At 40.2% G+C, this 27,065-nt stretch overlaps 1 protein-coding gene and 1 long non-coding RNA gene across 8 annotated transcripts in view; both read left to right on the plus strand.

Moving 5' to 3' along the window:
* LOC310673216 overlaps positions 1-27,065 on the plus strand; it is a 162,783-nt gene that overhangs the window by 97,471 nt on the left and 38,247 nt on the right. The gene's annotated exons all lie outside the window — the stretch shown is intronic.
* The window catches only part of IMPG1 (interphotoreceptor matrix proteoglycan 1), a 70,567-nt gene that overhangs the window by 5,255 nt on the left and 38,247 nt on the right, over positions 1-27,065 (plus strand). For 5 of the 7 annotated variants that reach the window (XM_083431152.1, XM_083431154.1, XM_083431157.1 and 2 more), the window contains exons 2-7: positions 9,705-9,938; positions 18,526-18,692; positions 18,874-18,902; positions 21,643-21,707; positions 22,678-22,724; positions 24,358-24,513. In XM_083431152.1, the coding sequence (XP_083287278.1) occupies positions 9,705-9,938; positions 18,526-18,692; positions 18,874-18,902; positions 21,643-21,707; positions 22,678-22,724; positions 24,358-24,513 (698 nt within the window). Of the gene's footprint in view, positions 1-512; positions 619-9,360; positions 9,589-9,704; positions 9,939-18,525; positions 18,693-18,873; positions 18,903-21,642; positions 21,708-22,677; positions 22,725-24,357; positions 24,514-27,065 lie in introns of those variants that run through there. The other 2 variants (XM_083431155.1, XM_083431153.1) reach the window with 2 other exon arrangements.

The raw sequence follows: 27,065 nt of genomic DNA on the forward strand, positions 1-27,065 counted from the left end.
TGGAGTGCAAGAACAAGGCAACTAATGCTAATAACAATAATGATCCAATACAATAATGTACAATAAGGATCCAAATCAATAGGTCCAAATTAATATTGAGTAGCACTGTACTCTTGGCAAGAAGCTCACTCTATTGTAGTCTGTGGTCTGGTGTTTTCTTTTTAATTTCATAATTTTACTCTCACTTCAAACCGGTCAGAAGAGCATTGCAATCTGTATGCTGTTCAGTTGCCTGTGTGTTCATATGGACGCATTTGCATTTATGTGCACTGGAGACAAGCTCCATCTACTCCCCCAGGATAGTCATGTGCCCAGAGGACAATCCTAGTCCAAGCCTGTTTTAAAGACAAAGAACCATAAAAAGAGACATTGAAGTTGCTCATCAACAGATTGATGAGCTTACAGATCACCTGATCACAGTCTTCCCAATATGGTGACATGTACTGAGTTTCTATTTAGAACAATCATTTACTGGAATTATTTCTAAATTCATTTGTATCTATCCGTTTCAGTTAACACATGCAAATTTAGTGTCTTTACCTCCTCTTTTTTGGAGATGTGCAAGTGGTCAACCTACAATCCCTATTCTGAGTCACTTCTATAGACTCTGTGGCAGGGGTGAGTGAATTGATGGATTGGGGTTTATTTGTTTCTCTTTTATCCCATTTTAAGTTTAGTTCTCCACATTTCCACATCCATTTGCAAGTTCTTCTTTTTTAATCATGAAAATTCACCAGCGTTTTAGTGTGAATTTCTCCTAATACACACAGTTCTATATGGAATTTTGCCTAACATTTTTATGCAAAGCAATAATACAGTCTTATGGTATCTTCATTAAGGTATGCAACCTTTTTGTGCAATCTTTGCCATAGAGTATGCATTTTTGTAAGCATTATTTGGCTGGAAAACTCACTCACTTGCAAAATACAGAGTAGTGTAGATTTCTAAGGCTGTTCATCTTTCAGTTCCTGTACTGCACATTAGGTAGGTTCACCTTTAAATGCAAACTCAGTTGAATATCCCTCCCATCTCTACACTGAGGAAGGAGCTGATCACTGAAGAATGGTAACCTTAGGAACTCAAGTGAGCAATTTGTTAAGAAGGCATTTTGAAAAGGCACAGAAGGGGACCAAAAAGGCACTGCCATTTTGGGGGGGCAAGTACCAAAATGAAAACTGTTGTTGGTAGACAGGAATATTTGGGCATACGGTACCTCAGTATATATACTTGCATGGGAGAATAATTAGTGTGTTTTAATGTCCCTTCAATTGCTGTTTTTTCTGAATTTTAAATTATTTATTATTAACAATAACTTATTATTTGTCCCACCTCTCTTAAAAGGTGTTCCAAGTGGCTTAGTGCATGAGTGTGTGTTATGTTTTTCTTCAAAGGACCAGCCAGCTCTTTCCAGCTCAGCTCCTTTCTTATTTTCCCTAGAGGACCAAATCCTACTTTGAACTAGTCTTCACACTCTTTCATAGTATAAGTTTGGAACTGCCTAATAAAGAGGCAAAATGTTAAGGTCAAGGCATGTAATGGGGGTGATGGCATTTATATAGAGCCGGTATAGCTCTATACATTTGTTGTGCTTACTGTTGGTATTTTAAATAGTAAGATTCCCTAAGGGCCAGCTGCTTTAGTACATCCAGTTGAGAGCTGATGAATGGCTGTGAAACCAAACTTTTAGCAAGCTGTATCCTTTCGCAGTAGAAGGGAGCAGAATTAGTCCTAATTTAGCAGCTTCAAATACACAGCCAAAGCTCTACACAAGCAGGAGCTACCTTTTTAACTTGTAGTATAAGAAAGGGAAAGTTCTGAATGTGACTCTTCCTCCCCCTCCATTGAACTGAATGGGAACTGCTGCTACTGGAAAAATTTGCTCAAGTTGTATAGTATGTGAGTGATACGTCTTTCTTATTCAGCTGGCAGACTCAAGTATTATTTCTTTGTTCTGACTGTATTGCAATGTTCATATTATAATATAAGCATATTCTTGATTGGATTTGCCCATCTGCCACATTTAAATACTGATCTGTATTTAATTATTAAAGCTCCCTTTCCATCATTAGTTTTGCATAGTAATTTAAATACAAGCAGTGCAGCAGCTGAAAATGTAATTCTTGTTCTTAGCTTGCTTAGCAGCATATATAAGAAAGCTAATAAAATTATCCACTTGATAATTTTTGGAAGGGGAAGTTGTCATCCAATACTGCTTTTGTCTCTGAATTTATGCAACTTTTCCCATTAGTAATTGGTCTACAGTGGTACCTCTTAATTCGTTCCAAAGGTCCGTTCTTAAACTGAAACTGTTCTTAACCTGAAGCACCACTTTGGCTAATGGGGCCTCCTGCTGCTGCCGTGCCACCGGAGCACGATTTCTGTTCTCATCCTGAAGCAAAGTTCTTAACCCGAGGTACTATTTCTGGGTTAGTGGAGTCTGTAACCTGAAGCGTATGTAACCCGAGGTACCACTGTGCTCTGAAGGCAGTATGCCTTGCTAATCAATCAGGCAGTCCTGCCTGCATTTTGAAAGTATCTTGTGGGACAGAAATAATTTGCTTTTCATAGCTTTCCAGCATTGGGCTGACCTTCAGGATATTATTGCCCCTTCCTCCAAAATTATTCACATTTCAGCAGGTTTGTTTTATACGATCACCTACAGCTGTTTGGTCCACATTCTACATTTTGTTAGTCTTCTATTTTACATAACCATATTATTTATGCTTTTTGCTATGGGCAGCTGTGACAGTGCCCCTCAACTGAATCCACTATTTCTCACCAATTTCCTCATGCTATAATAACTCATTCTCTGCTCTCTCTTCTTGTTTTGAGTCTACATCACTATGATCTACTTTCATTCTCTCTCTCTCTCTCTCTCTCTGTGTGTGTGTGTGTGTGATAGAGAGGTCAGTGGCACAGGCGAAGCAATCCTATGTAGGCCTACTTAGAAGTATGTCCTATAGAGTTCAGTGGAGCTTATTCTCATGTCAGCATGCATGCAGCCTTGTACTCAGTTCTTCGTGTCTTTGCAAGGGAGGAGGGTGGCTCTTCCAGTTAGCTCTGCCTACTTGTGATTCCCTGATTCTTCTACCCCTGGTGCCACCTACCATCAACTGCCCTTCTCTGTGTCCCACCAGTTTGAGCCTAGTCTCAGGAAGGAGTATGCAAACAACATGTTGAGGAGAATGAGATGTGAGAGTACTATAGAAAGGTTTGTAGTAAGCAATAACATTAATCTATAAGGCAGCTGTCAAAGATTTAGCTAGTGTTCCCCACTACCCAAAATGTGAATTTCATAAGCCTTTGAACTGTTGAGTCCTCAAGCTTAATTTTCCTAGTGAAACACACACGTACTTAAAAATTGGATTTCCCCACTAAATTATTGTTGTTTAGTCATTTAGTCGCGTCCGACTCTTCGTGACCCCATGGACCAGAGCGCACCAGGCACTTCTGTCTTCTGTATTCCACTGCCTCCCGCAGTTTAGTCAAACTCGTGTTTCTGAGGTTATTTGAAAATATATGTATTGACAAACTCATATATGTAGTGCTTCTAAAGAGCGAGAAGCTGGATGGAGCCCAAGACTGGCAAGTCCTGCCATTAGCTGTGGTAGGACTAAATACACTAAATACACACACACACTTTAAAATTGGAGCTAATTGTTATTCCACGGGCAGCTTTTGGAAGGAAAACAGTACTGGGAGAAGAGTTAACCTGTCTTCTCATGTTGTGGAGAGTCTTGGTCCATGCTGGTTGCGGAGGATCTGAGTGGTGGTTGTCAATGAATTTGTCATCAACCAATGAAACGATCTAAATGTTTGATGCTATCAAGTGCTGCCATGAATAGGGCACCAACACTGAGGGCTAGTTTGTTCCAGGAGGACTGTCAAAAGAATTTGGGTGACCATGGCAAGGGGAAAGAGTTGTTAATAGAATAGTGCCTCAAAGACATACCAGTGAGTCAACATTTGCACAGAATTGCGAATAAGAAAAATGTTACATAAATGTTAAGTGATAATGAAAGGTCAGCGGTGTGTGACACATGTCTGCCTATCTACAATTGAATTATAATTGGGGAGGGGGTAGAGTATTTCCACAGCTGTCTTCACAGTACAGAAATCAGGAAATGCCTTTGCAAATAACCAGAACTAAGTAAAAGGGCAAAATTATCATGCTTAGCCAATATGTCACATGCAGATACAACACTGATAATAGCATAAAATATTTGTTATATGTGGCAAATCTGAGGCTGGAGATTAACTATCCATGCTTCTGAGGTTATTTGAAAATATATGTATTGACAAACTCATATATGTAGTGCTTCTAAAGAGCGAGAAGCTGGATGGAGCCCAAGACTGAAAAGTCCTGCCATTAGCTGTGGTAGGACTGAAGCAAAACAGAAGGTGGTTACTAAGCCATACAGGATACTCAAAAGCACTGTTCTTAAAACTGTTACTTTACATATTCTAGAATTGGTCATAACTTTAAAAATGGATTCTAGGGCTAAATCCTTTCACAAATTACTAAAGCATGCTTACACCCGGCACAATTGAACAGCTGCCTCTCTTACTGAGACAGGGAACTAAGCTGCCCCACCAAGTGAATGTTTTAAAGTGAGTGGGTGGGGTGGAGGATAAATGGGAAAACCTTCTCAGATTTGGATTTTAATCCAAGATGGAGGATACTTTGGGGCTTGTGATACATTCCTGTTCTTTGAGCTGCTAAAGTTTCCTTTTTGGGACAAGCTAGGTGAGCTCCATCAACACCCCTACATTCTTGCCCTGCTTGTGGACTTCCAAACAGTTGGCCACTCTCAGACATGACTCTATATGGTCCGATTCAGCAAGACAAATTCATATACAGTGGTACCTCAGGTTAAGTACTTAATTCGTTCCGGAGGTCCGTACTTAACCTGAAACTGTTCTTAACCTGAAGACCACTTTAGCTAATGGGGCCTCCCGCTGCCGCCACGCCACCAGAGCACGATTTCTGTTCTCATCCTGAAGCAAAGTTCTTAACCTGAAGCACTATTTCTGGGTTAGTGGAGTCTGTAACCTGAAGCGTATGTAACCCAATGTACCACTGTATTCTTGTCCTGAATTTTCACACAATGTACCGTATATATGTGCTCGGTGTGTACAGATTAGCTATTTAATCCTGGAATACTCCTCTTTGTCACAAGCAATTGAATGGGAGACCGCTGGTCCAGCACTGTGTTTTACAACAAGGCCCTTTGCTCCTTTCTGGTGTTTGAATTGAATTTGTTTAGTTGAATATAGAGAGCAGCCTTATGCAGAGTCAGGCCAGCTATGCAACTTGCCACAGTTCAGAGAATGGTCAAGAGTCAAGACATACGATGAGTTCAGCTACTATGCATTGTGCCCTCCCCAGGGAGAAAGCAGAACTACATCTTTAAAAATGATTTGGTTGGCTGTGGTATCAGGTGCAAATGGGAATGGATTGTCAACACCCTACTAATCAACTTCTGTTGACTTTTAAAAAAAGAGAGAACAGGTATATCAAAGTTCACCTGTCAAGGATTTAGAATTATGTGAAGCTAGGATGAGTCAAGCTTAATCGCTTACAGAAGGAAAGGAAGGGAATTCATAGTAGTACAAGTAATTTCCATGTCACAGGACTTCTTAAAGGATATATTGTTACTGAGCGGCTGTAGAACTTGGCAAGTGAGATATTTTAAAAGGTGCTCAACGTGATGGCCTGCACTTTGTTGGTTTTGCTCTTTGGTGGAAAAAAGGTATGTAATTACTAGTAACTATATCTATGTAAGATATGGGGGAGGGGCTGGTGAACAATGATCTTTCCAAGTGTGGAGAGCTTGAAGACATGGGATTTTGGGTTTATCTATTTATATTTTAGAAATGGATTACAGGAGAGATACAATTACCTCACAAAGTAGGCGAATGTGTTCTCGTCTTTCTGTGAATCCTTTGTCTGGCTTACTTCCCCCTGGTCTGGGAGGGGAGGGCCTTGACTGTGCCTAGTGATGAAACGAAAAGTACATGAAAGATCATGTGAGAGCAAGTATGTGCGGTGTTCACAAAACTGATGGGAAATGAAACCTCTGGATGCTTCCTTTTTGTCCTTTACAGCAAATATTTATGCCATCTGCAAGAACCAACTGCAAGGGTTCTTTGTTTAGGCCAAAGTTTCACAAACATAGGCCTCCAGCTGTTTTTGGAGTACAGCTCCTATCATCCCTAGCTAGCAGGACTAGTGGTCAGGAATGATGGGAAACGTAGTCCCAAAACAGCTGGAGACCCAAGTTTGGGTAACCCCAATTTAGGCATTTTTAAGGGGAACCAACCCCAAAGAGACTTGCGTTTACACCATTTAAAGGTGCCAAAATGTAAGCACCACTTAGGAAGGTGAGGCTCCTAATTATTCATTTGCACTTGTGGCTTTATCTGCCCTACACCTAACATCATTGCTCAGCTTTCTGAGCAAAAGTAGAACCCTGATGGGCATAATTTAGCCTGCAGGCCAGAAATCCCTCACTCCTGCAGTGGAGTGTTTGATGGGGACTAGGAAGGCCTGAGTTCAAATTTCACAATGTGTTAGTGAAAAACAGATCTTGAATGAAAAATAATAGATTTGTTTACTGGGCCCAGGAAAAAACAACAACCCAGCATGTGAACTACATTGTGTTGTCACTTTAATGAGGCAATCTGAGACAGTTGTGTCAGGCACCAAGCACCATTCCTCCCACTTGCTTGCTTCACTGCCTGTACCAGCCATACTCTACCCATCTCTGTCCACCCACCTCGTGAGGCTTTCTGCCTCCCTGTCTCATTCTGGAGAAGGGCCAGAGGTTTTACCATGATTGAGGAAGGGAGGAGAGAGGGGGGGGCTGCCAGTACTGATGGCAAATCAGCAATACAGTGGTACATCGGGTTACGAACTTAATTCGTTCCGGAGGTCCATTCTTAACCTGAAACGGTTCTTAAGCTGAGATACCACTTTAGCTAATGGGGCCTCCTGCTGCCGCTGCGCAGTTTACCTCATCCTGAGGTAAATTTCTTAACCCAATGTACTCCTTCCCAGTTAGCGGAGTCTGTAACCCAAAGTGTTTGTAACCCGAGGTGTTTGTAATCCGAGGGACAACTGTATAAGAAACCAGCAGTGCAGTGAGGTAATTTTAGATCCTGGACTTAATGGTTGTGTCCATGTGCAGTACACCAGTTGTAAAGCACATGTTTAAGACTTCTCATCTGCCACCCCACACTTGACCCAGTCTATGGTTGCAACAGCCTCTACGTTCCTGATAGATTCAAACCAAAACACCAACCAAAAATAGCATGGCAACTCTGTTTAAAAAAGAAATAATCTGAAAACGAACAATTTCTATACTTCATACTCGCTTAAACCATAATGTCATCTCCACAACAGGAGTGAAATGGAGTTTGCTGTGTCTCAGGAAAAGAAGTAGGAGAAAAGTGCAATCCTTTATGCCAGCCCTACATGTTGCTGTGCCCATTCTGCATGCTGGATCGCAGAATGAACAAATAACAACTAACTAAATAAAAATAAGAACTTTTGTGAATCAATTTAGGCCAGTGCTGGATGGGGCTGATAGGTTCAGTATATCTGTGGGGCTTCAGGTTGGGAAAGACTAAATAGAAGTTTACAGCAAAATCAAGGTTTTATTTTCCCCGCCCCTTCCTTAGAATTGTAGAGTTGAAAGGGTCGTCTTGCCCAACCCCCTGCAATGCAGGAATCATTTTGCCCAATATGGAACTCGAACCCAAGACTCTGAGATTAAGAGTCTCAGGCCAACTGAACTATCAAGAAGTTGTTCCATACATGCTTCACATTTGTGCCTTATGACTGAAAGTTTTTGTATAGTGCTGCTTTTCCACTTTGGCAGTGCCTTAGTTCATGCAAGGTTGTTTGTTGTTGTTATTGTTTACAAGTCCCTGTCAAAGCCTTCCCAATTATTGAATATCTCGTGTGGTTCTCCTTCTTAGGTGTGCCGTTTCAGCAAACTGTTTTATTTGTGTTTTGTCTGTTTTCAGGTTAGTGAAAAACAAATGATTGTTGATAGAAATGGAGCTGAGAAATATGGCAGAACCACATTGCTGTCCTCTCTTTCATTGTTGTCAGTAAGATATTAGAAGCTCAGTGTGTGTGTGTGTGTGTGTGTGTGTGTGCGTGTGTGCCCTGCCCTTGTAACCATCACTAAGATTTGTGCAAAAGAATAGTTCTGGACCAGACTTATATTATCCAGGTGTTTTACTCTCTGTGTGGAAGAGCACTTGTCTAAATGGTCTTAAAACGTACTGGAATAACTGTTCCCAGCTTGTGTGTTTTGAAAAAGACATCCATTGGAATGTTAATTAAGAACTTATGCAACAGTCCAATGCACAAAGGAAGCTACTTTTTCTCTGACATATTACCGGAAGTGTCACTCCCCCCAATTTTTTTCCCCTGTCAGTTCAGATTCAATTCATTCAATTCCAAATCATCACAATGAAGCATATATTCTCTCTTATTTTCTTTTCATCTATCTAACAACCACTGACATAATAATGAATGTTTACGGCTTTGCTTGAAGCTATATTCTTCATTTCAGAGAGTAAGAGAAAACTATAGACGTAGATCATTCCTGCTACGTGGAAACTTGTCATGCGCCACTAAATATTTAGCTCTTAGTTTTCCTAATATTCTTATTTTCTTGTAAGCTTGATTCTCTTGAAAGACATTTGATTCCTTTTCTCTGCCCCTTACTGAATTTGAACTATTTCCAAATGCAATTACCATCTACAGTCAATTCATTGGTATCTAAGTTAGCTACACGCATATTGTTGGCCTCCTAGACAAATATTTTCTGCCTCAGAAAGTTTTCCAATTATCTACACATTTTACCATTTCCTTTTCATGGAAGGTCTTTAAACAAATATTGGGATTCTATTTACCTTTCCTTCTTTTAGGTTGCTTGTGCAATTAAAAGACAGAACTGCAAAAATGCTTCCAAAGCATCTTGAAAAGTTCATTTAAAATCAACATTATAATTTTTTTTCAGCATCAGTGAATAAAATTGAAAATATAATTACTTCACTGACTGCTCCTTCATTATCTCCATGAAACTGATAATGCAGCTTTTTTTTTTTTTTTTGAGCCATTGAAATTCAAAGCTCATAATTTCCTTACTGTTAACTTAAAAATTCACACGCACCTTGAATTAGAATGTCATGTATCAAGTTGTGTTAGGCATAATATCTAGACTAGCAAATACACTGTACAAAGTTCTGCTCTCGTTTATTAAAGATTACTTTCCTGCATAATTTCCCACAAAAAGGTTAGTGACAACTTTCTCAGTGCTTTGGTATCTTTCATGAGCCAGAAGCAGATGCATCCTGGTGGGGCTGGGAGTGCCGGGAGTGCATGTGACTCAAAACAGCCAAGCATAAGCTGCTGAATGATGCAACAGGCAAACCCACTTTGACTTGAAAGAGAAGATAAATGTAGCACAGTGGACAGTAATGCATAGGTTAGACAGCAGATCTACACCCAGTTCCTTGTAACAGAGGCAAGTTATAATGAAACATTTGTCATGTTGTTGGTATTTTGAGGTAATAGTTTGTTTCCTTATTCTTCAGTAAATGGGGGTTGACTACCCCCAGAACCATCTGTGTACTGTATAGCATTTTATTGATGTATTTTTTTCTCTTTGCCTTTCCTTTAACAGAAACCCCTAATAAAATGAATCGCGGTGAAGCAAAACATCTTGCAGATGCTTCAGGGTCTGAAAAGTCAGAAAGAACGACAAAGAGGTCTAAAGTATCCACCATCCGAAGGATATTTGATATGGCGAAACATCGAACAAAGAGGTCTTCTTTTTTCCCAACTGGAGTGAAGGTTTGCCCTCAAGAGTCAGTGAAACAAATTTTAGCAAGCCACCAAGCTTATTATAGGCTAAGAGGTGAGCATGCCACAATTTGACCTGCTTTCGATATACCACGCAATTATTTTTGTAACAAGTACCCATAACCTATTGGCCCATAACCTATTGGCCACATGTTTGCTTTTTCTTGCAAGAAAAGACTTTGAAAGCGACTCTGTAGGCAGTGTTATATCTTTCCTGATATAAGTGGTGCAACACTGCCAGTATATTAAAAATGACCGTGTGGTGAGGTATAATTGTGACAAACAGTCTATAAGCAACAATTTATACTGAATCAGACAAACAGTCAGCCTGGTCTTATGCTGTCAGTTCTGCCTGCGTTTCATCTCTTCATAAGTAACCATGTAAACCCAGGGTAACCAAAATGGTGTCCTCAAAATGATGCTTGACTACAACTCCCAGAGGATTTCACAGAGGCAGGTAGTTGACTGCTGTGGGAAATGGGATTTGATGAGCCCTTAGTCTTCTGATCCAGCAGGGTTCTTGTTATTTGTTGTTTTCTTAAATTGCAGCTTAATTCTAGAGATGTTGTGTTGAACCAACAGCATTCCAGAGGCAGCTTGCCCTCCACACACACTGAATCCTAGTACAGCCCAATGTGAGCTGTGTCACATGAATTTCTGGATGATGTGTTTTCATTCTAGGAAAAGTAGCACAAGGCAGAAGTAGGATTCTTTTATGCCCTCCTGCATCACTTAGAACTATATCTAACCTATGGACATCTGGAGATTTGTGCTGCACCACGCCAAAAGAAGGGTGTTGGAGGAAGGTTTTCCAAGACACACGGGCTTTTGAGGGGCTGTTTATAATGATGTAGCTGCTTTGAATTAAAAGTATCCAGATAGTGTACACCTGCAGTCTAAGACAAATTTAATAGTTTAGTGAAGCTGTTTGAGTTTGTCTGCTAAATATGATAAATGCTGTCCCTCTTCTGGAGCATCAGCAAATGCAGAAAAATTGTCATGCAGTTCCACATATTTCTGCATCTCTCATATTTATGTTTTGTGAGTTAGAGTTAAGATGTTCCGCAAGAATGTTTGTAGAACGTATATAATACATTATCTTGAATAATTCATCAGCCGTGGTGCCATAGGTTTTGTCACACATGAGTTTTGCAAATGGGTTAAAAATGATTCATGTGTATCAGGAACTTGTGGTGTTTACAGAAAAACTGCAAGCAGATAAATTTTCTGCCATTTTATAGAATGGAATAAATCCAACCTAGAACTGTAAAAGTTGATGGCTTCCTATTTGCCCAGAATGGCACCTGTCTTCTTCAAGACCTAAATACCGCAAGAGGCAGCACTATTACTAGGATCACAGGGATAGGATGGTTAACCATTCCCTTTCCAGCAAGATCCTCTCCCTGCATAGTAATTATGCTTAGGAAGAAAACTGGTGCTGTGTGTGCTCCTCTTTTTATGCTATGATCCCAACAAAAATCCCATCAAAATCCCCACAAGATGTGGTGTGGGGCAAGGAGAAGGCATGGCTGGGTATGGCCTGCAGATTGGTGTTCTCTGACTGCAGGATTTCATGCATGCTCTGAATGTTACTTGGTATCATTAAATAAATAGTGATTGAGCAGGAGATGTAGTTCATCTGCCAAGGAACAGTTAAAGCATCAAAGACTAGGCGGTGGGGCGGGTTAGCATGGTGTGCTGGCATATTCTGGGTATAGCTACTTCAGTAGCCGCTGAGGTACTCCTTAGGTAGTGGTTTCACTCAGTGGTGTTTCTCTGTTTGTGGAACAGCCTCCTCAGTGTGATGTTTCTGTCTCCTTTGCTCTTAACATTCGGGAAGTTGAAATAAATTTAAAAATTAAAAAAAATGTCCAGTAGCACCTTAGAGACCAACTAAGTTTGTTCCGGGTATAAGCTTTTGTGTGCATGCACACTTACACAAAAGCTTATACCCAGAACAAACTTAGTTGGTCTCTAAGGTGCTACTGGGCAATTTATTTTATTTTATTTTATTTTTATTTTTACTACATCAGATCATCACGGCTACCTAACTGAATTCGGGATGTTGTTTTTTTATATCATTGTATTACCCTTACAAAAAAGTACCCTAAGCAGCTACCTAGAATGAACTAATAAGGATGGAAAAGAAAGTTGCACAGTGATTAATCCTTTTATTTCAGCAAGACTATGGCAGAGATGGTACTCTTGAGAATGCATTATTGAATTCACCAAGTCACAATGTTTGCTTCCTTGAAGTAACTGTTTTGGGCTTCCTTGGCAATTTCCCACTCAAATCTATGTTGAATTTGGTAGCACCATGGCAACTTTTAGCAATCAGTTCAACAACACTTAAATCTTGCATGTCACCAGGTCCTGTGCACCATTCAGGTTTCTGTCCATGGATGCCTCTCGTCTGGTTGGTTCCATGGCCAACTGTTTTAGGTTAGTCATTAAGGGCACCTAGAAATGTTACCTCTTTTTCATCACTGGAACATTGTAATCAAAGTCACTCATTATTACAATGTTTCTTCCTACGGCTTCCTCCTTTATTTCATTTTATATCTCAAAATCACTCTGGATGTTTTCAACAGGGGATGATGGTACCTTCCTAGTACTAAATTACTCTTAGGGCCTTGTATTGCCACCTAAGTGATTCTGTGGAGAAGTCCTTTTTGGATTTCTAGTTCATTTGACACTATAGTAGAGAATGTTGTGACTCCTAAAATGCCCCTTTTGGTTTGTATTTGTATCCAGAGATAGCTTTGTCCCACTGGCTTTCTCTCCACTTCACCATGTTTCTGTTTTGCCCATTATATTGATGCTCTCCTTTAAAATCAAGCACTTCATTGGTTCACCCATCTTGGCTCAGAAGTTTCTAGCATATAAACACACGTACATGGTGCCTCTCTCCAAATTTCTCTGGCATGTGTGTTTTCCTCTATGGTGCTTTGGCCTTTGTGAATGCCTGTCATGCCCCTCTGCACTTTCATTGCCTAGTTACTCTAATCAAAAACATTTTCACCCTCATCCCTTAGGGATGATTCATCTGTAACTGCACAGCTCTCCCCTCCAGTTGGCTTTTTCCTAGGGATCAGTTTAAAAGTTGCTCAGCCACCTTTTAAATTTAAGCGCAAGCACTCTGGTTGCACTCTGGTTCATGTGGAGCCTTTCTAGAGGTCTGGCTTGGCCCAAAATATTCTCCGGGGCCTAATAAATCTAAAACATCCATCTCATGCACACATTGAGACTCATCAGCTGTAGATGGCCTCACATGTGGAAGAGGTTGCATTTTAGAGAAATTACCTTGGAAGGTTCTGCTTTCTACCTAGCAACCTAAACTTTGCTGCTAAGATCACACAACTACTTTCCCTCATGTCATTGATACCAATACGTACCATGATCACGATCTCCTCCTGAGCTGCACAGGCTATCTAGATGACTTATGAGTTGTGATCTGCCATTTTCCACCAGGCAGGCAAGTCACCATGCGGCCTTGCACACTCATCACAAACCCAGCTATGTTCTGATTTAATCACCCACTGCCAGGAGCCCCTGACCCACTGAAGGAAGTATTATCAACGCAAAGGTTATTTATTCATCCTCCAAGGAATGAGCCCATTCAAAGGGATCATTTCAAAAGAAGGAATATAGTCACATCTATCATATCACTTTAAACAGAAAGCAGGGGGGGAGGGGGACATAGTTCTTATTTTGTGCACATACTTTTGTAATATTTCTTACCTGTTCCGTTATTTATAATTTACTGTAGTATTAAAGCTTCCGGTGGCAAAGGCTTCTTTTGTTAGGCAGTTGGATTAGTTGATGGCTCATCAATGGGTTATTTATTCACAGTATTTACCACTTTTCAGGCAGACCTCACAAAGCAGTTTACATAAGATTACTACAACAGTCCGCATTGCTTTTTAAGAAACAGTTGCAACAGAATGGATAAGGCAATTTGTCTGTTTGGAAGAAGCTGCTGCTTCTCCCCTCCCCTCTGGGCAAGGTGGTCCTTCAGAGCCCCCAGCCCCCCCCCCCCATGGTGGCAGTTGGGCGGGAGGAGAGGCCACAGAGGGATATCAATGGTGACAGTTCCTCAAGTTTCTTTCTTCTCCCCTCCCCTCAGGAGAATACTTTATTTATGAATTGCTTCCCATGATACCTTCCAAAGTGATTCACAATATGATCAAAGTTATATATCTTAAAACGGTGAAAGCAATTGCATATATAAAAAAGCAATCATATACAGGCACACATACAACAACAGCAGATACATAGAATCAAATCCAGCATACCAACTTTTGCTACCAATTTAGATACCCAAATACTAATAATGATGATAATAATAAAGGTGCATTGATTATTTAGTATGTAAACTAGTCTGTCTCCTAGTATTCAGCGATGGTAGTCTACTGTAAATTTTGGGGTTTATTTGCCTAAATTATGTATTATACTACTTTTCCTAACTATCCAATAGTAAGATACAGATTGCAGCTGTGTGAGCTTATTTCTGTAATCAGTCCCATACCTGAGTTGAGCATCAAATTATGATGCCAACCTGGGCCTTCACCATGCAGGGCAGCAACACCTATGACAGCACTTCATGTTGATTATACGAGATGCACAATAATGCTTCTGTGTGTGGTTATTCACCACCATATGATTAAAGAACAGCAGTTGTTCTTCCCAATTATGAAGTGTGAGAATATCTGTTTTTATGACGTTTGTGATAAAAGCTTACGGAATCTTTTTTTCGTTCTTTGGTTCATTCTTTCTTGCATTCATTCTTCCTTGCATTTTCTCTCTCTATGCAGTCCTTGCCTATATATTCTACAAATGGATTTTCAAAAACATTAGCAAAATTAAATTGCATAGCAATTCTTGATTTTAGACTGCAGTTCTCTCCATGCGTATGGGATTGAGCTTTCTTTTTCAGGACTGTCTTGAAGGTATGAGGGTTTTTATGTCATGAGTTTCATTGCATCTAGAAACAATGCATTTCATATCCAGGTGAATATGGAAACAACTCCCACAGGCACCTGTTATATTATAGGGTTCAAAAAGTAAAATTCCTGACACCTACAAAGTTGTTGAGCCCCGAAAATAGTGATTTTAGGCTTTTAGGCTTTTAGCTGTTTCTGCTACTTTTTCCACCATATTGCCATACATCTGGGTTTTTCCTGGCACCAAGCACCCCCTGGCCAGCCCCAGAGGCACCATGCACCTCGGAAGCTTGTAGCCTGGGCTGCTGCATCAAACAGCTGTGCAAGCTTTTGGTAGGTAGAAATGTGAGAGGGCATCAGAGAAGGGAGAGAAGGAAAAAGGGACAGAGGCCAGTGTTGCCCACGGCACTCCTGACCATCATTCAAGGCATCACAGGGTGCCATGGCACACTGGTTGAAAAGCCCTGTTCTGGGGAAAGGCCCTGGCTGCCAGTTTCCTCCTCTTCCTTAGTTTCCATGTTGTTTTTGTAGAGCTCAGCAGGAAGGATGGAGGCATTAGAAGTAGAATTAGTTGGCTCTGCCAGTCATTGGCTCTAGCGCCACCTGCTATTGGCTCCCTCCTTTCTGCCCCACCAGTTCCAATGTATACCAGCCACTAGCGCCATCTTCCTTTGCATCTATACCCTCCATCCATTGTTTGAGGACAGGATATTGTGCTAAAAGCATTGGATCAAGGCCACCATTGATATATCTCCCTCCCCATCAAAAAAAAAGGGGGGGGGGAGAACCAATTGAATTTTGTTTTTGGCTTGTTTTTTCCTCTCAAAAACTCCCCTCAGACAACATACGTTTCATCTGTGTAGTGCCCAGCTCCCTTTTAAAGCTATTCAAGCTGGTTTGTACGATATGGCAAAAAAACAAAAAGCCTTGTTGCTTTTCTTTGTTAGGAATTAATTAATGGGCTTGTGTAGTCTGACATGCACACATTCATTTATGAACAGCAGGTTGTTAAATATTTGTGTGCACGTTAGTCCTCCTTTTTGGAGCTTGTTGTATTAATTGCACTAGGCTGCTGACAGAGGCTGAGCAGAGGGGACTTTTGGAATTCTTCCTTGCAGCCGTGAGATTTTACCCTACTGTGTGTTTGTTCTGAAGCGTCATCCCAGCCTTATTAGTTTTGTGCCTTTGCACATGCTTGCTTTTATTTCCCCAAATGATACAGAAGCCAGCAGTTGTTCCACAGCTGCGATGGCTGTTATTTTCCACCAGTAGCTACAGTTTTGGCATGCGGTTCGGTTAGTTATTCAGCATCGAGAGGGAGCACTTTAACTTTTAACAAATTAGAGCCAATGTACAAAAGAGGAGAGTTGTTTCCATGGGGACTATACATCAAAGCAGGTTTTCTTTTCTTTTTCCTGGAGGGTCATTTGAAACGACAACAAATGAAGCGGGAATATAGATGCATAGGACCACATAATTATACTTCGGACAGTATAACATTTATGAGTCAATAGATTCTGGGAGGGTGGGGATAAAATGTACACTAGAATTGGCATTATCTATGGCTAGATTATTTCCATCTGTGCCTAGGCAATTTTTTCTGTGGAACAATAGAGTTTTTCCCTTTTACCACAGGATGCTGATCCAGCTTCAGTAGCTTGGTTACTGTTCAAATGTAATGAATGAGAGGGCATGCCCAGAGAAAAGCACTTCCCCCCCCCCAAAAAAAAATACACCATTTCAAGAGCATTTCTGTATCATATTGGTAGTCCTACACTGTAAAAGGCTGCAGTAGGAGCCATGAGGATCAGCTGATAAATAACTATGCTTTCAATAAAGTGTGGGTTTTTAAACCCTTTGAAAACCATTTCAGGAATTATCTGGGCATGAATGTGAGGAAAATACTTTACTTCCAATAGGAACCAGCCATAGTCACCTTTCTTTATTGCAGCAGCACTAGGAACTAGTTCTGGTGACTAGCTTTAGATTTTATAGGGTACAGGTATAAAGCACAGTGAAATCCTGGGGTGGGGAATAGTTTTGCAAGGTCTAGAACAGGATATAAAAACTGGATGGGTGTATGTACTCAAATGATGGTTCTGTAATATTGCCACCAAATATCTAAAAAGCTATTACTTGCCCAATAGCTCAAATCTCTTGTTTATATGATTTGTTGTCACCAATTCGCCCCACCTCAATCAGTGCAGCTTTTTGCAAACAGCAGTTTCATCTATTCAAATCTCTGATTATTCAGATGCCAATACATGGGCAACTTGCACTTGCCCTTCAAAGCACTTTCTTTCCCTCAAAGAGTTCTGGGCACCATAGTTTACCCCTCACAGTGTTAGTTTCCAGCAACCCTTAACAAACTACAGTGCCCCGAATTCAAAGGTAGTTAATGTGCTTCAAATGTGCACTAAATATGTCTAGTGAGTACAGAGCCTTGGAGTAGTAGGGGTATAAAACATGTCTCACAGGGAGTTAGAGTTGACATATTTTATTGCAGCAGAAGCCTGTTTGATTGAGGTAGAAAATCAAGAGGAAAGGCATTTCTCATTATTGTACTTGCCAGGGTATTTCCACCTGTCAATGTAACTTTTAAAAGCCACTCTTTGGAGCCTGCTATTTTATTTACTACCATCATACTTAGTGCAATTTTCCTGCCATAGGCCTGGTTCTTCCAACCACACATTGCTGCTTGATCATAACCCCAGCTAAAGGAGCCAACAGTTCAATAACCACCCCATACCCATGATTTTCACTATTGATTAATCTGAAGAAATTAGTGCTTCATGACTGAGTTAACATGTTCACCTCCTAATTACTGCTGAGCAAGCTGCTGTCCTTTCTCTGTGTCTTCACTTCAGCTGAGACCTCATGATTTTCTGAAACATTTTTTAAAAAATCATTTTGGGGAGAAGGCTGAATAGAACTATAACCATGTAGAATTACAGTCGCAAAAAGGCATATCACTGGGGAAACAAAGTCTATCGTTTGGAGTAAGTGGCTTTACTGTAAGCTTTATTGAACAAATAAATAATTACTTCTGAGTAACTCCCACTTAAGTGAAATGCCCTCCCAATGCATATTTGTCAGGCTAATCTTTCTATGCACATCTGGCAAAAACACGACTGTTTTGGAAGACATTTGATTATTTTATTGGCTTTGTGGTTTTATTTCTGTTCCTCTATTACTGTTTTTTGATATATGAATGTTGTGCGTGTGTGTGTCCATTTTTAGTAGGTATTTTATGGTATTGTGTGACGTTCTTATACTGTAAGCTGCTTTGAACAAATCTGTAAAAAAATGAACAATGAAATAAACATATGAGGACTAGTTCTGACTAAACATACTGATGAGCATACTGCACATTTCTTCCCAAAAGAATGGGTGTAGGGGGGTGGTTTTGCCTAGCTTTGAAGTTGCTAGACAATTCTAAATAGAGAGGCCACCAGTGGTCCTTTTGCTTCTTAAAAAAGTTAGAACTAGTAAGCGATTGAATGAGCTTCAGAGTTTGGGCAATTTGGGCATTTGTGGAGCAGGGTTCCATGTAACCCAACATTTAGCTGCATATGTGAGACAGACTGAAGCATTAGTAAGGGATCAAACACCTTTAAGTCTCTATACGGGTGCTGTTACTAAATTAAGATTAAGGTTTTTGCCAAGTAAAGTGCAGGCATTCTTATTCTGTTTTCTCAGTCTGCCAAGAAGCTGTATGGGAAGCCTTCCGGATCTTTCTGGATCGGATTCCAGATGCATCAGAATACCAGAATTGGGTCACCGCCTGTCAACGAGACACTTTCTGCATATTTGACATTGGGAAAAATTTCAGTAATTCTCAGGAGCATCTGGAGATAATTCAACGGGTAAGACCTAAAGACTGTGTTTTCTCACACTGAATAATGTCTCTTTTAAAAGACCAAGGCACATCAAAAAAAGATTTAAAGGGTCCACGGTGGAAAAGAAATGGCATTAGACTGAATCATGGAATAATGAAAGAAGAAACTTGCAAGTAATCTGTTTTTCTCTTTTTAAATCTTTTTGCAGCGAGTAAAACACAGAACCTTCCAGGATAGGTAAGTAAACCAAAATAAGAGTTCTCTTCAGTTGATGTTCCTGCCTTCTGTAAACAAAAATGTAAAAGGTATGTAATCATTTTGAATGTTATGTAGCTTATGTGCATGACATACATTTATTACACCTGCTACAGTTAAGAAGAGTGTAAAAAATCCTCTGAGTCTGGTGTGTCCATAAGTGACTGCCTCTAAAGGGTGAGTGATTCAGAATCACACTCTGTTCATAAATAATTTGATCCACAATCCTATCCAGAAAGATTTGGGCATTAGCTATTGTAGGCTGAAGATCTTTCAATCTTCAAAACAATTTCTAAATAGACATAATGCAATATTCACAGGAGAACTGAGATGGATAATGTCAAGATTGAAGTCATATAAAGTTATTTTCTTCTGACTGTATATTTGTTTGTTTAAAATTCCATGAATTTTTCAATAATGTGCCCTGTTACATATACCATTCTGTAATCTGGTTTTTATCAACATTTCCAAATTCAAGATGTCCAGTCCAAACCCTTTTTAAACAGTTCTTGTGAGCTCATATGATTGGAGTAAAGTCTGGCTAGGAAACCTCACAAATTCCACTTTCAGCAGAGTGTGAAAGTTGATATATAAGTTTCCTTTTCATTGGTTCTCATGACTAGCCACTTGTGTGAGCTGTTAAATGTACAAGAAAGCATTCCTGTGGCTTTAATCTGAGCTTTAGCAGCCACCAGATCAAGCAGAAAGAATTTTGAGAAGACCTTTTGTTTGGAAAGATGTTACTTTAGATACAAGTGTGTTCTTGAACTGGCCAGTTATAATCTGGGAGAGAGAGAAAAGAACATGGAGTCCTCTTCATTTGTTCATTCTTTCTGATTGCCAAACTCTTTTCTCCTTACAGTCCTTCCCTCCCCCTCACTCCAATCATTCCTCCTCTGGCAATGCCATAGTAATAAGAGGGCATGTTTTGGATGCATAATGTCCCAAAATAAGCCTCTGCATGGCACCTCTAGTTGAAAGTTACCAGGTTGCAAAGGTAGAGGATTGAGAGAATTTGGCAAATGGATGTTTTAGAAAGGGTCGACACCCTAAATTAGAAGAACGTTTAGCTTGTCACAATGTAAGACAAGACCCTCAAAGAAGGAGAACATATAGATTTCCTGACTTTCATCTGTTGTGTGGTAGCCACATGAGGTGCCGTGTCATGCAGAATATTGGAACAATTCATCAGAAAGGAAAGGAAATATTTTACCTCCGTGAAAATGACCCCTGTGGTTGTTTGCTGTGGCACTTGTTTTATTTACTATTGCTTCCACTACTACTCTTTTGAAATTGGATCAGTTTTGTAGAGGGCAAAAATTAAAGGAACAGCGTGAATGGAGAAAAATTGAGTTATAGGACCAGTTCAAGCATCACTGTAGAAAGAAACAGAAGCAGTCTTTTACATTGCCTAAAAAATAACCCTGACAAGAGTTCATTACAAGTTTAAACTGAAGTGAGGCTACATTTGGTGCACTTGTATATGAATTGGTTTTCCCTTCTGAGGCCTTCACATCATTGCCTCACCTTACCTTTCTCTGCTTGTTTTCTGTTATACCCTTTTATGACCTTCGCTCCTCCAACTCTATTAGCCTCAACTTTTTGCCCTCTTAGAAGCAGGCACAGCTGGCAATGATGGAGCTGGTTGTCATCCCTCACTGCCCCCTGTGTCTGAGCTCCTTTTCTGACTATGAGAGCAGAACCACCTTTTTATTTCAAATCCCTCCTCAGAACCCACTGGTTTCCTAAGGATTTTGGTATAACCCCTTAATTCTCATCCCCAGCTTTAAGCAAGTCCGTGTAATATTAAAAACACGATAACATCAAATATTAAAAACTTTCCTAAACATGGCTGCCTTCAGAAGTTTTCTAAAAGTCAGATAGTTGTTTATTTCCTTGACATCTGATGGGGCTCATTCTGATGGGGACATTCCACAGGGCTTTGGATTTCACACTTCTCTGAATTTTGCGCTGTAGCTCTTGGTTTTAAGGACATACACATTTTAAATGTATATTTTAGGATAAAATGGAAGGAACTTGATATCACAGTAAACATTGCTGACAGAACAATCACCTGTTCTGGGGATTTCCCCATCCCCACCTTGAGCCAATTTTGGGAGGGTGGGGGGTAGAGACGAGGGAAAGCAAGTTGTGCAAGTCCTTTGTGTAGGACTTCCGCTGATAGGACTCATTAGTTGAATCTCACCCAGTGTGTTTAGAAAATTTTACATTGAGATAGAAAATGTATTTAAATGCATTTGTGATAAAGCGTATATATATGAATTTTTGTATGGATTTATTTTTTAAAAAACAGAAACAGGATGCCATTGACTTATGAATAAACAACTTGCAAAATGGACAGAGACCAGAAACAGACTGATTCATTCATGGATAGTGTTGTTGTTGTTGTTGTTGTTACTGTTACTATTGACAGAAATGTTTAAATTATTGGGAGGGTATTTAGAAGCATTTATTCCATTATTTGGGCTGCGTCTATAAAACTAAGGCACCTGCCCAGCCAAAATAAGCAGTTTTAAGTTCCATTGATGTAAGTGCAAAGAAGAGTGAAATAGAAGATTCATTATCCTATTGAAACCAATAGCACTTTAGAGAATACCTTTAGTTGAATCAAGGCCTTAATCTGTATGTCAAAGGGGGAAGAATTCCTGTTCCTTTCATCTTCACTGCATAATTTACAGTGTTCCTTATTTCTTTCTGATAGAAAAGAGGAAATTTCTACAGAGAAAACTAGTGGCAAAAAAATTGAAGAACCTTCTGTTGCTACAGGTAAATTAAAAGATGCCATATGTTTCTATCCATTAACCCTGAGTATTATTGTTACTTGTTGTTTAGAACTCTGAAATATAATGGGTGTCGCAAGTGAAATATGCTAATGGCATATGTTTGGATTATAAGTCTCATATCTTTCCCGTAGCTTTCAGTGCTTAAACCAGAGCGTTTAACTGTGCACTATTCATCTTGTTTCTGCTGTAAAATACTTCTCAGAAAAGCTGCTGCGGTTTGCTAAAAGAAATAATCAGGCAGGAAATTGGCAACACAGAATTTCATCTGGATGGGGTTTGATGGTATGTTGTTGAAGGTAATGCTATTGTTCGTGCAACTGCATGAATGGCTTTCAAAAACTAAATGGCAGCATTGAAGGGGCCATTTTGGTTTGTGATCCTAGCAGAGATGTAGGAGGTTCAAAACCTTTGCCCCTGCTATGGTTCTAGTCTGTGTTGGGCCCCTCCCTCTGTACCTGCTATTTGCATTGAAATAAAAGAAAGACTTGCACCAAAAGTCTTTCTTCTAATGCAAATAGTAGGTACAGGGCTCCTAATCTGGATTGGGGCTACAGCAGAGGAACAGAGGCTTAAAGCCCCTACAGTCCCACCCCAGTCAAGCTCCTGATCTGAATTGGGGCCCTTATGCCTACTATTTACTTCAAAACATTCTTTACGTAATTGTTAATTGCCTGAATGGTGGCACATGTTGTTTGGCCTTTAAAGTGAAGTTCTAACTCATGGTGAATTCAGTGAGTCCTACTCTTAAATTAGTGTGCATAACATTGTCACCCCAATCTGTGCCTTTGTTTCTCTTGAATTATATACATCACAAGAGGTAAATGTATATTTTAATTCATCGCTTAGGTTCCAATTGGTTCTGTTATTTTGCTAATTCACATTATTTGCTTCTTGGGCAAAGAAAGAACTCCCACACCTGTTTTTAACCCCCTCTCTACCTTTACTGCACACAGCAGCCCCTACAGGCCCCGTTGTTGACGACACCAAAGTTCCTGTGAAGGTGAGGGCACATTAACATTCCATATCGCTAGCCAATTGCTCTTGGTTTTCTGACTCAGTGACTTGTGTGCCATTAGAGAAAGCCATTAGGTTTTCTCTATATTCACTTCAGTTATGATGTAAATGTTGTATTAGCGTCTCTCCTGTGAGCTAATTGTGAATGATGCTTCTTGCCCACGCTTGTGGAAAATAATGGTCATTTGAATGGCTTTAAAGCAAAGGTTTCACCCACCAATGTTAATCAAGGCTTTTTGTCCTTATTGCATAATCCATTCCCATTACACAAACAGAAGCCTATGCTTTGCTATGAAAGGGGTGGGAAAACAGATCAAAGTTTTCTTTTCTAGCTTCTGGGAATGAGGGAAAAGGCACTGAGGAAGCATTGGTCGAGGGAAAAGCCTGTCAGGAATTCATGTAAGGAATACTTTGAAATACTGGCTGGTATACACAAAGTAACCACAAAGCCCTGAGCTGAGCATACCTTGGTCCGTTGTATGTTGCAGTCAGAACCATTGCCCATGCCATTCATGCAATCATTCTATAAACCTGTATGTTTAGGGTCATTAGCAAAGCTGTGTGCGTTTTGCGATGTGCTCCCCAATAGCCCTTCCATTGTCATAGAGGATGCTACAAATCTTCGACTGTAGTCTCAGACTCACCAGAGCATCCTCTGTGCCATTACAAGTTATCATGGGACGCACCTCTTGGTTTTTGCAGCATAGCTGGGCAGTGAGGGAATGAAGTATTGGGATAGATGTTATTTAAACTTACATATTTTGTACATCCTGTCAAAGCATCACAGTAGCCCTACCCACCAACCCAAGGGAAGACCCAAGCAAACTGGTGGCTGGCATCAGAACCACTAAGGGCACCCCACTTGACTTATTCTTGGAAAAGTCTCAGCTGAAAATAGCAGTGCCTGGTACTTCTCCTTGTTGTGATGCTGTTACTGATTGTATCAATCTAAAACTGGGAGATGTTGCTTCTACGGGGATTTCAGAACATGGGAAAATATAGACATTTGCATGCTGACAGTTTTCTAGGAAGTTGTAATTAATATGCATATTCATATACACATAAATATTCATGATTTTAGAGATTAGTGCTGTATTCAGCCTTTTAATACAAAATCAGTTGGTGTAGATTCTGTGCCCAGTTATTTTTAAATGACATGTGCATGCGTCTTTAAGAAATATCACACAAAATTTCTTTAAAATATAGAACTAAATAATATTAGTGAGTTCTGCGACAAGGTGTTGTAGTATGGAGTGCTGGCTTGAAGCACAAGCCAGCCAGTATTCCATTCCCCTTCTCTAGTTTTTTGTTTTCTTCTTCTTCTTCTCTTCTTCTTCTTCTTCTTCTTCTTCTTCTTCTTCTTCTTCTTCTTCTCCTCCTCCTCCTCCCCAGAACCTTTGACTTTTTTCTCCTTTTACTTTGTCTTCTTTCCCAAAGTTTTGTGTGTGTGTGTGCATGCTTCTGCTAACCTCACAGATTAATACCTCTGTCTTGTGTGTGGATGGTGTGGTTTTGATCGCATAAGATTGGCAGTCAGAGAATGAGTTCACTTTCAGTATACAAGATATTGGGTATTGCCCAGGTAGGATGGCAACTCATTTCCTCTCCTGTTTTCTCAGGAGCCAAAGCCAGAGGTCCCGAACATAGTCCCCGAACGTCCTGTGGAGCAGATGGTGGAGTTCAGTGTGACCCTCACTGACCAGGAGTATACTCCAGAACTGAGTGATCCTACATCTCCTCAGTACCAGAAACTAGCTGAAAAATTTCAGCTTCAAGTAAGAGCACTCAGTTATTCAATGACAATACAACTTACGCTTGTTTGTTTAGAGGGTTGGTTTGGGTTGGGTTTATTTAGTGGGACATTATAGACAGTGATAAATAAGAAATGTGTCTGTTGTCTGCTTTGCTGTGTGTTGATATAGAGTAGTGAAATTATTTAGACTGTAATCTGTGGGAAGCTGCTTAGGTTTGTGTTTCCCAAGTAGTTCAGATTTGCAAGGAAATAATGAAAAGCTCAATCCAGGCAAGTTAAGCGCTTTTAAACCTCATTGATTTGATATGGGAAGGTCTTATGCTTTCAGCAAATGATAAGCAGTCCCACATTTCAGTGGGGAAGATTCATCAGTCCATGCCAACTGTTCAATCCACAGTTTTATACATGTGCATGGCAGTGTCAAATCAGTATCAAGATGCCATGCCAAGTAAATAACTTTCTGCCATACAAACTAATTAAACCTTGCTAAAACCCAAGGACTGGTGTTTTTAAAGTACATAGGCACTGTGTCCAAGAACCAGGTTGCCTGATGACCCAGCACCAGAACCTGAACCCACATTTTACAGAAACAAGTTGATGCTCTACTACCCTGGACCACACTAGCTGTCAGGAAGTAGTAACAGTGACAACATTCTGGCCTTATGGTAACTGCTCTTTATATCAGTTGGAACCTCAGTTAGTTTAAAAATTCAGTCATTCAAAATAGAGAACACCGCTTGCTCCTAACTCTTACGTCCAACACTGCAAAGGTACCCTGCATAATCTTTGAGCCCTTAAGCCAACAGCCATCCATGCAGGGGTGCCAACTTGAATAAAATATTGTGGGGGCCCAGGTAAGCCCTGCCCCACATAATTTCCTTCAGAAAGGATAGGTTTGATCTTCTTGCAGTCCATGGGACTCTCAAGAGTCTCCTCCAGCACCATTATTTAACAGTTTAAATAAATAGACAAAATAATAGAACTATGTGTGCTTGTAAAAAAGAAAAGAAAAAAGCAAACAAACAAACTTAACAGGAAGATGCTTCTAGCTCAAATCCTCTGGGCATGCTCTGAGATGGTACAGGCCTATGCGAGGCCTATACCACTGTGCTGCACTCCTTCTCCTCAAGTGGTTTAAGCATCTGTTCCCCCATTGCTAGCATCTCCTCAGCAGCATAAGACAGGCTATAGAGATACCCAGTCAGCAGAGAGCATTAGTCGTACTACACACCATTAGGAAAAGTCATTTGAGCCTCATCAGGAATTAATGGACAGTACTTTGTAGCGATTTCATTTCAACAATAAACCTAATGAGCAATCTAAATACGAATGTTGAATGAAATTAGCCACTGTTGTCTGAACTACTTTTCAAAGGAAGCTGCCAGGGGACCCAAAATCACACATTCTCCTCTATTCATTTGGGCATTATCCCGTTTCCTCTGAGTTAGAGGAGAGATGGCATGTTTATATCATTACTAAGGCTAATTGCATGCTTCATTAGCTATTTAATAGCCAGCAATTAATGATCTGAAGGTTGCTTAGTTGAAAGTTAAGCAAAAGTCAGTATGGCAAGTGAGGAGGGAGGTATTGCGGGAATGCTGCTTTGGGGTATTCACTTTGCCTTTTGAATTCTTAAATCCTTTGCAAATGCAGTGCTTATTCAAAGTGCGTTGGAAAAAACTTCAAATAACCTCTTCCTAGAATGTAACACAAATTTTTATGCAAAGTTGTGGGTAAACTTTCCACATTGTAAAACACCCTACTGAGATCTGAGAACTAATAAACTGACAGCCCAACAGCTTTTAAACAAGTTTTGAGAGAGGTGTATGAATAATAGCGGGGAAAGTGTGTGTTTGCATGTATCTATCAATCTATAATTTCAGTCCAAATGTATATATATTGACTGAAATTGCCACTGACTGCTTTGAAGGGCCTGCAGCTTTGTTCTTGAGATGAAGTATTCATCAATGAAATTGTTCACAGCTCTGTCTTTCATGCCTAGACTCATTGGCCTCCACCAGAAAGAAAATCTAAGAATGCAGTGGGCGATGCTAACCAAATACAATGCTCTCAGTTCTCTAGCTTTTGATGCAAAATGGATAGCGACAGATCTCATTATTCGTGGCAAGGTCTGTAGCTACTCTGCCACCACTTCCATGACAAAGGGGAAAAAATTAACTGACATGTTCGCTGCATTGCCATTGCAGCACATATTCCAAGAATAAGGGGGCACCTCTTTTGACTGTTGAACAAAACAGTGGTTCTCCTGCCCGCTTGGCAAATAGGCTGCTCCCTTTCCCCTGATCCAGCCCATCATGAGAAGGAAAGGAATGGCCATGCATGGACAGAACATCTAAGTACAACCACTGTGCTTAAGTCAAAATTGCACAATTGGGTATTGTATTTTTCCAGGAGGTTGACCGAGTGTTTTTTGACCTTCATTTTTGGATTATATACACTTAGGCAGTATTGGGATGTGTGGGGTAATTGAAGGAGAGACAGGTGTGCCGGGTCAATGGGGAGTGCACTTGCTGTCCTCCATGTGATGGACCAGGTCAGGGAAGTGGTTTCATC

Source organism: Podarcis tiliguerta, assembly GCF_965153285.1.
Source record: "Podarcis tiliguerta genome assembly, chromosome: 3".
In the NCBI taxonomy this organism is placed as follows: domain Eukaryota; kingdom Metazoa; phylum Chordata; class Lepidosauria; order Squamata; family Lacertidae; genus Podarcis; species Podarcis tiliguerta.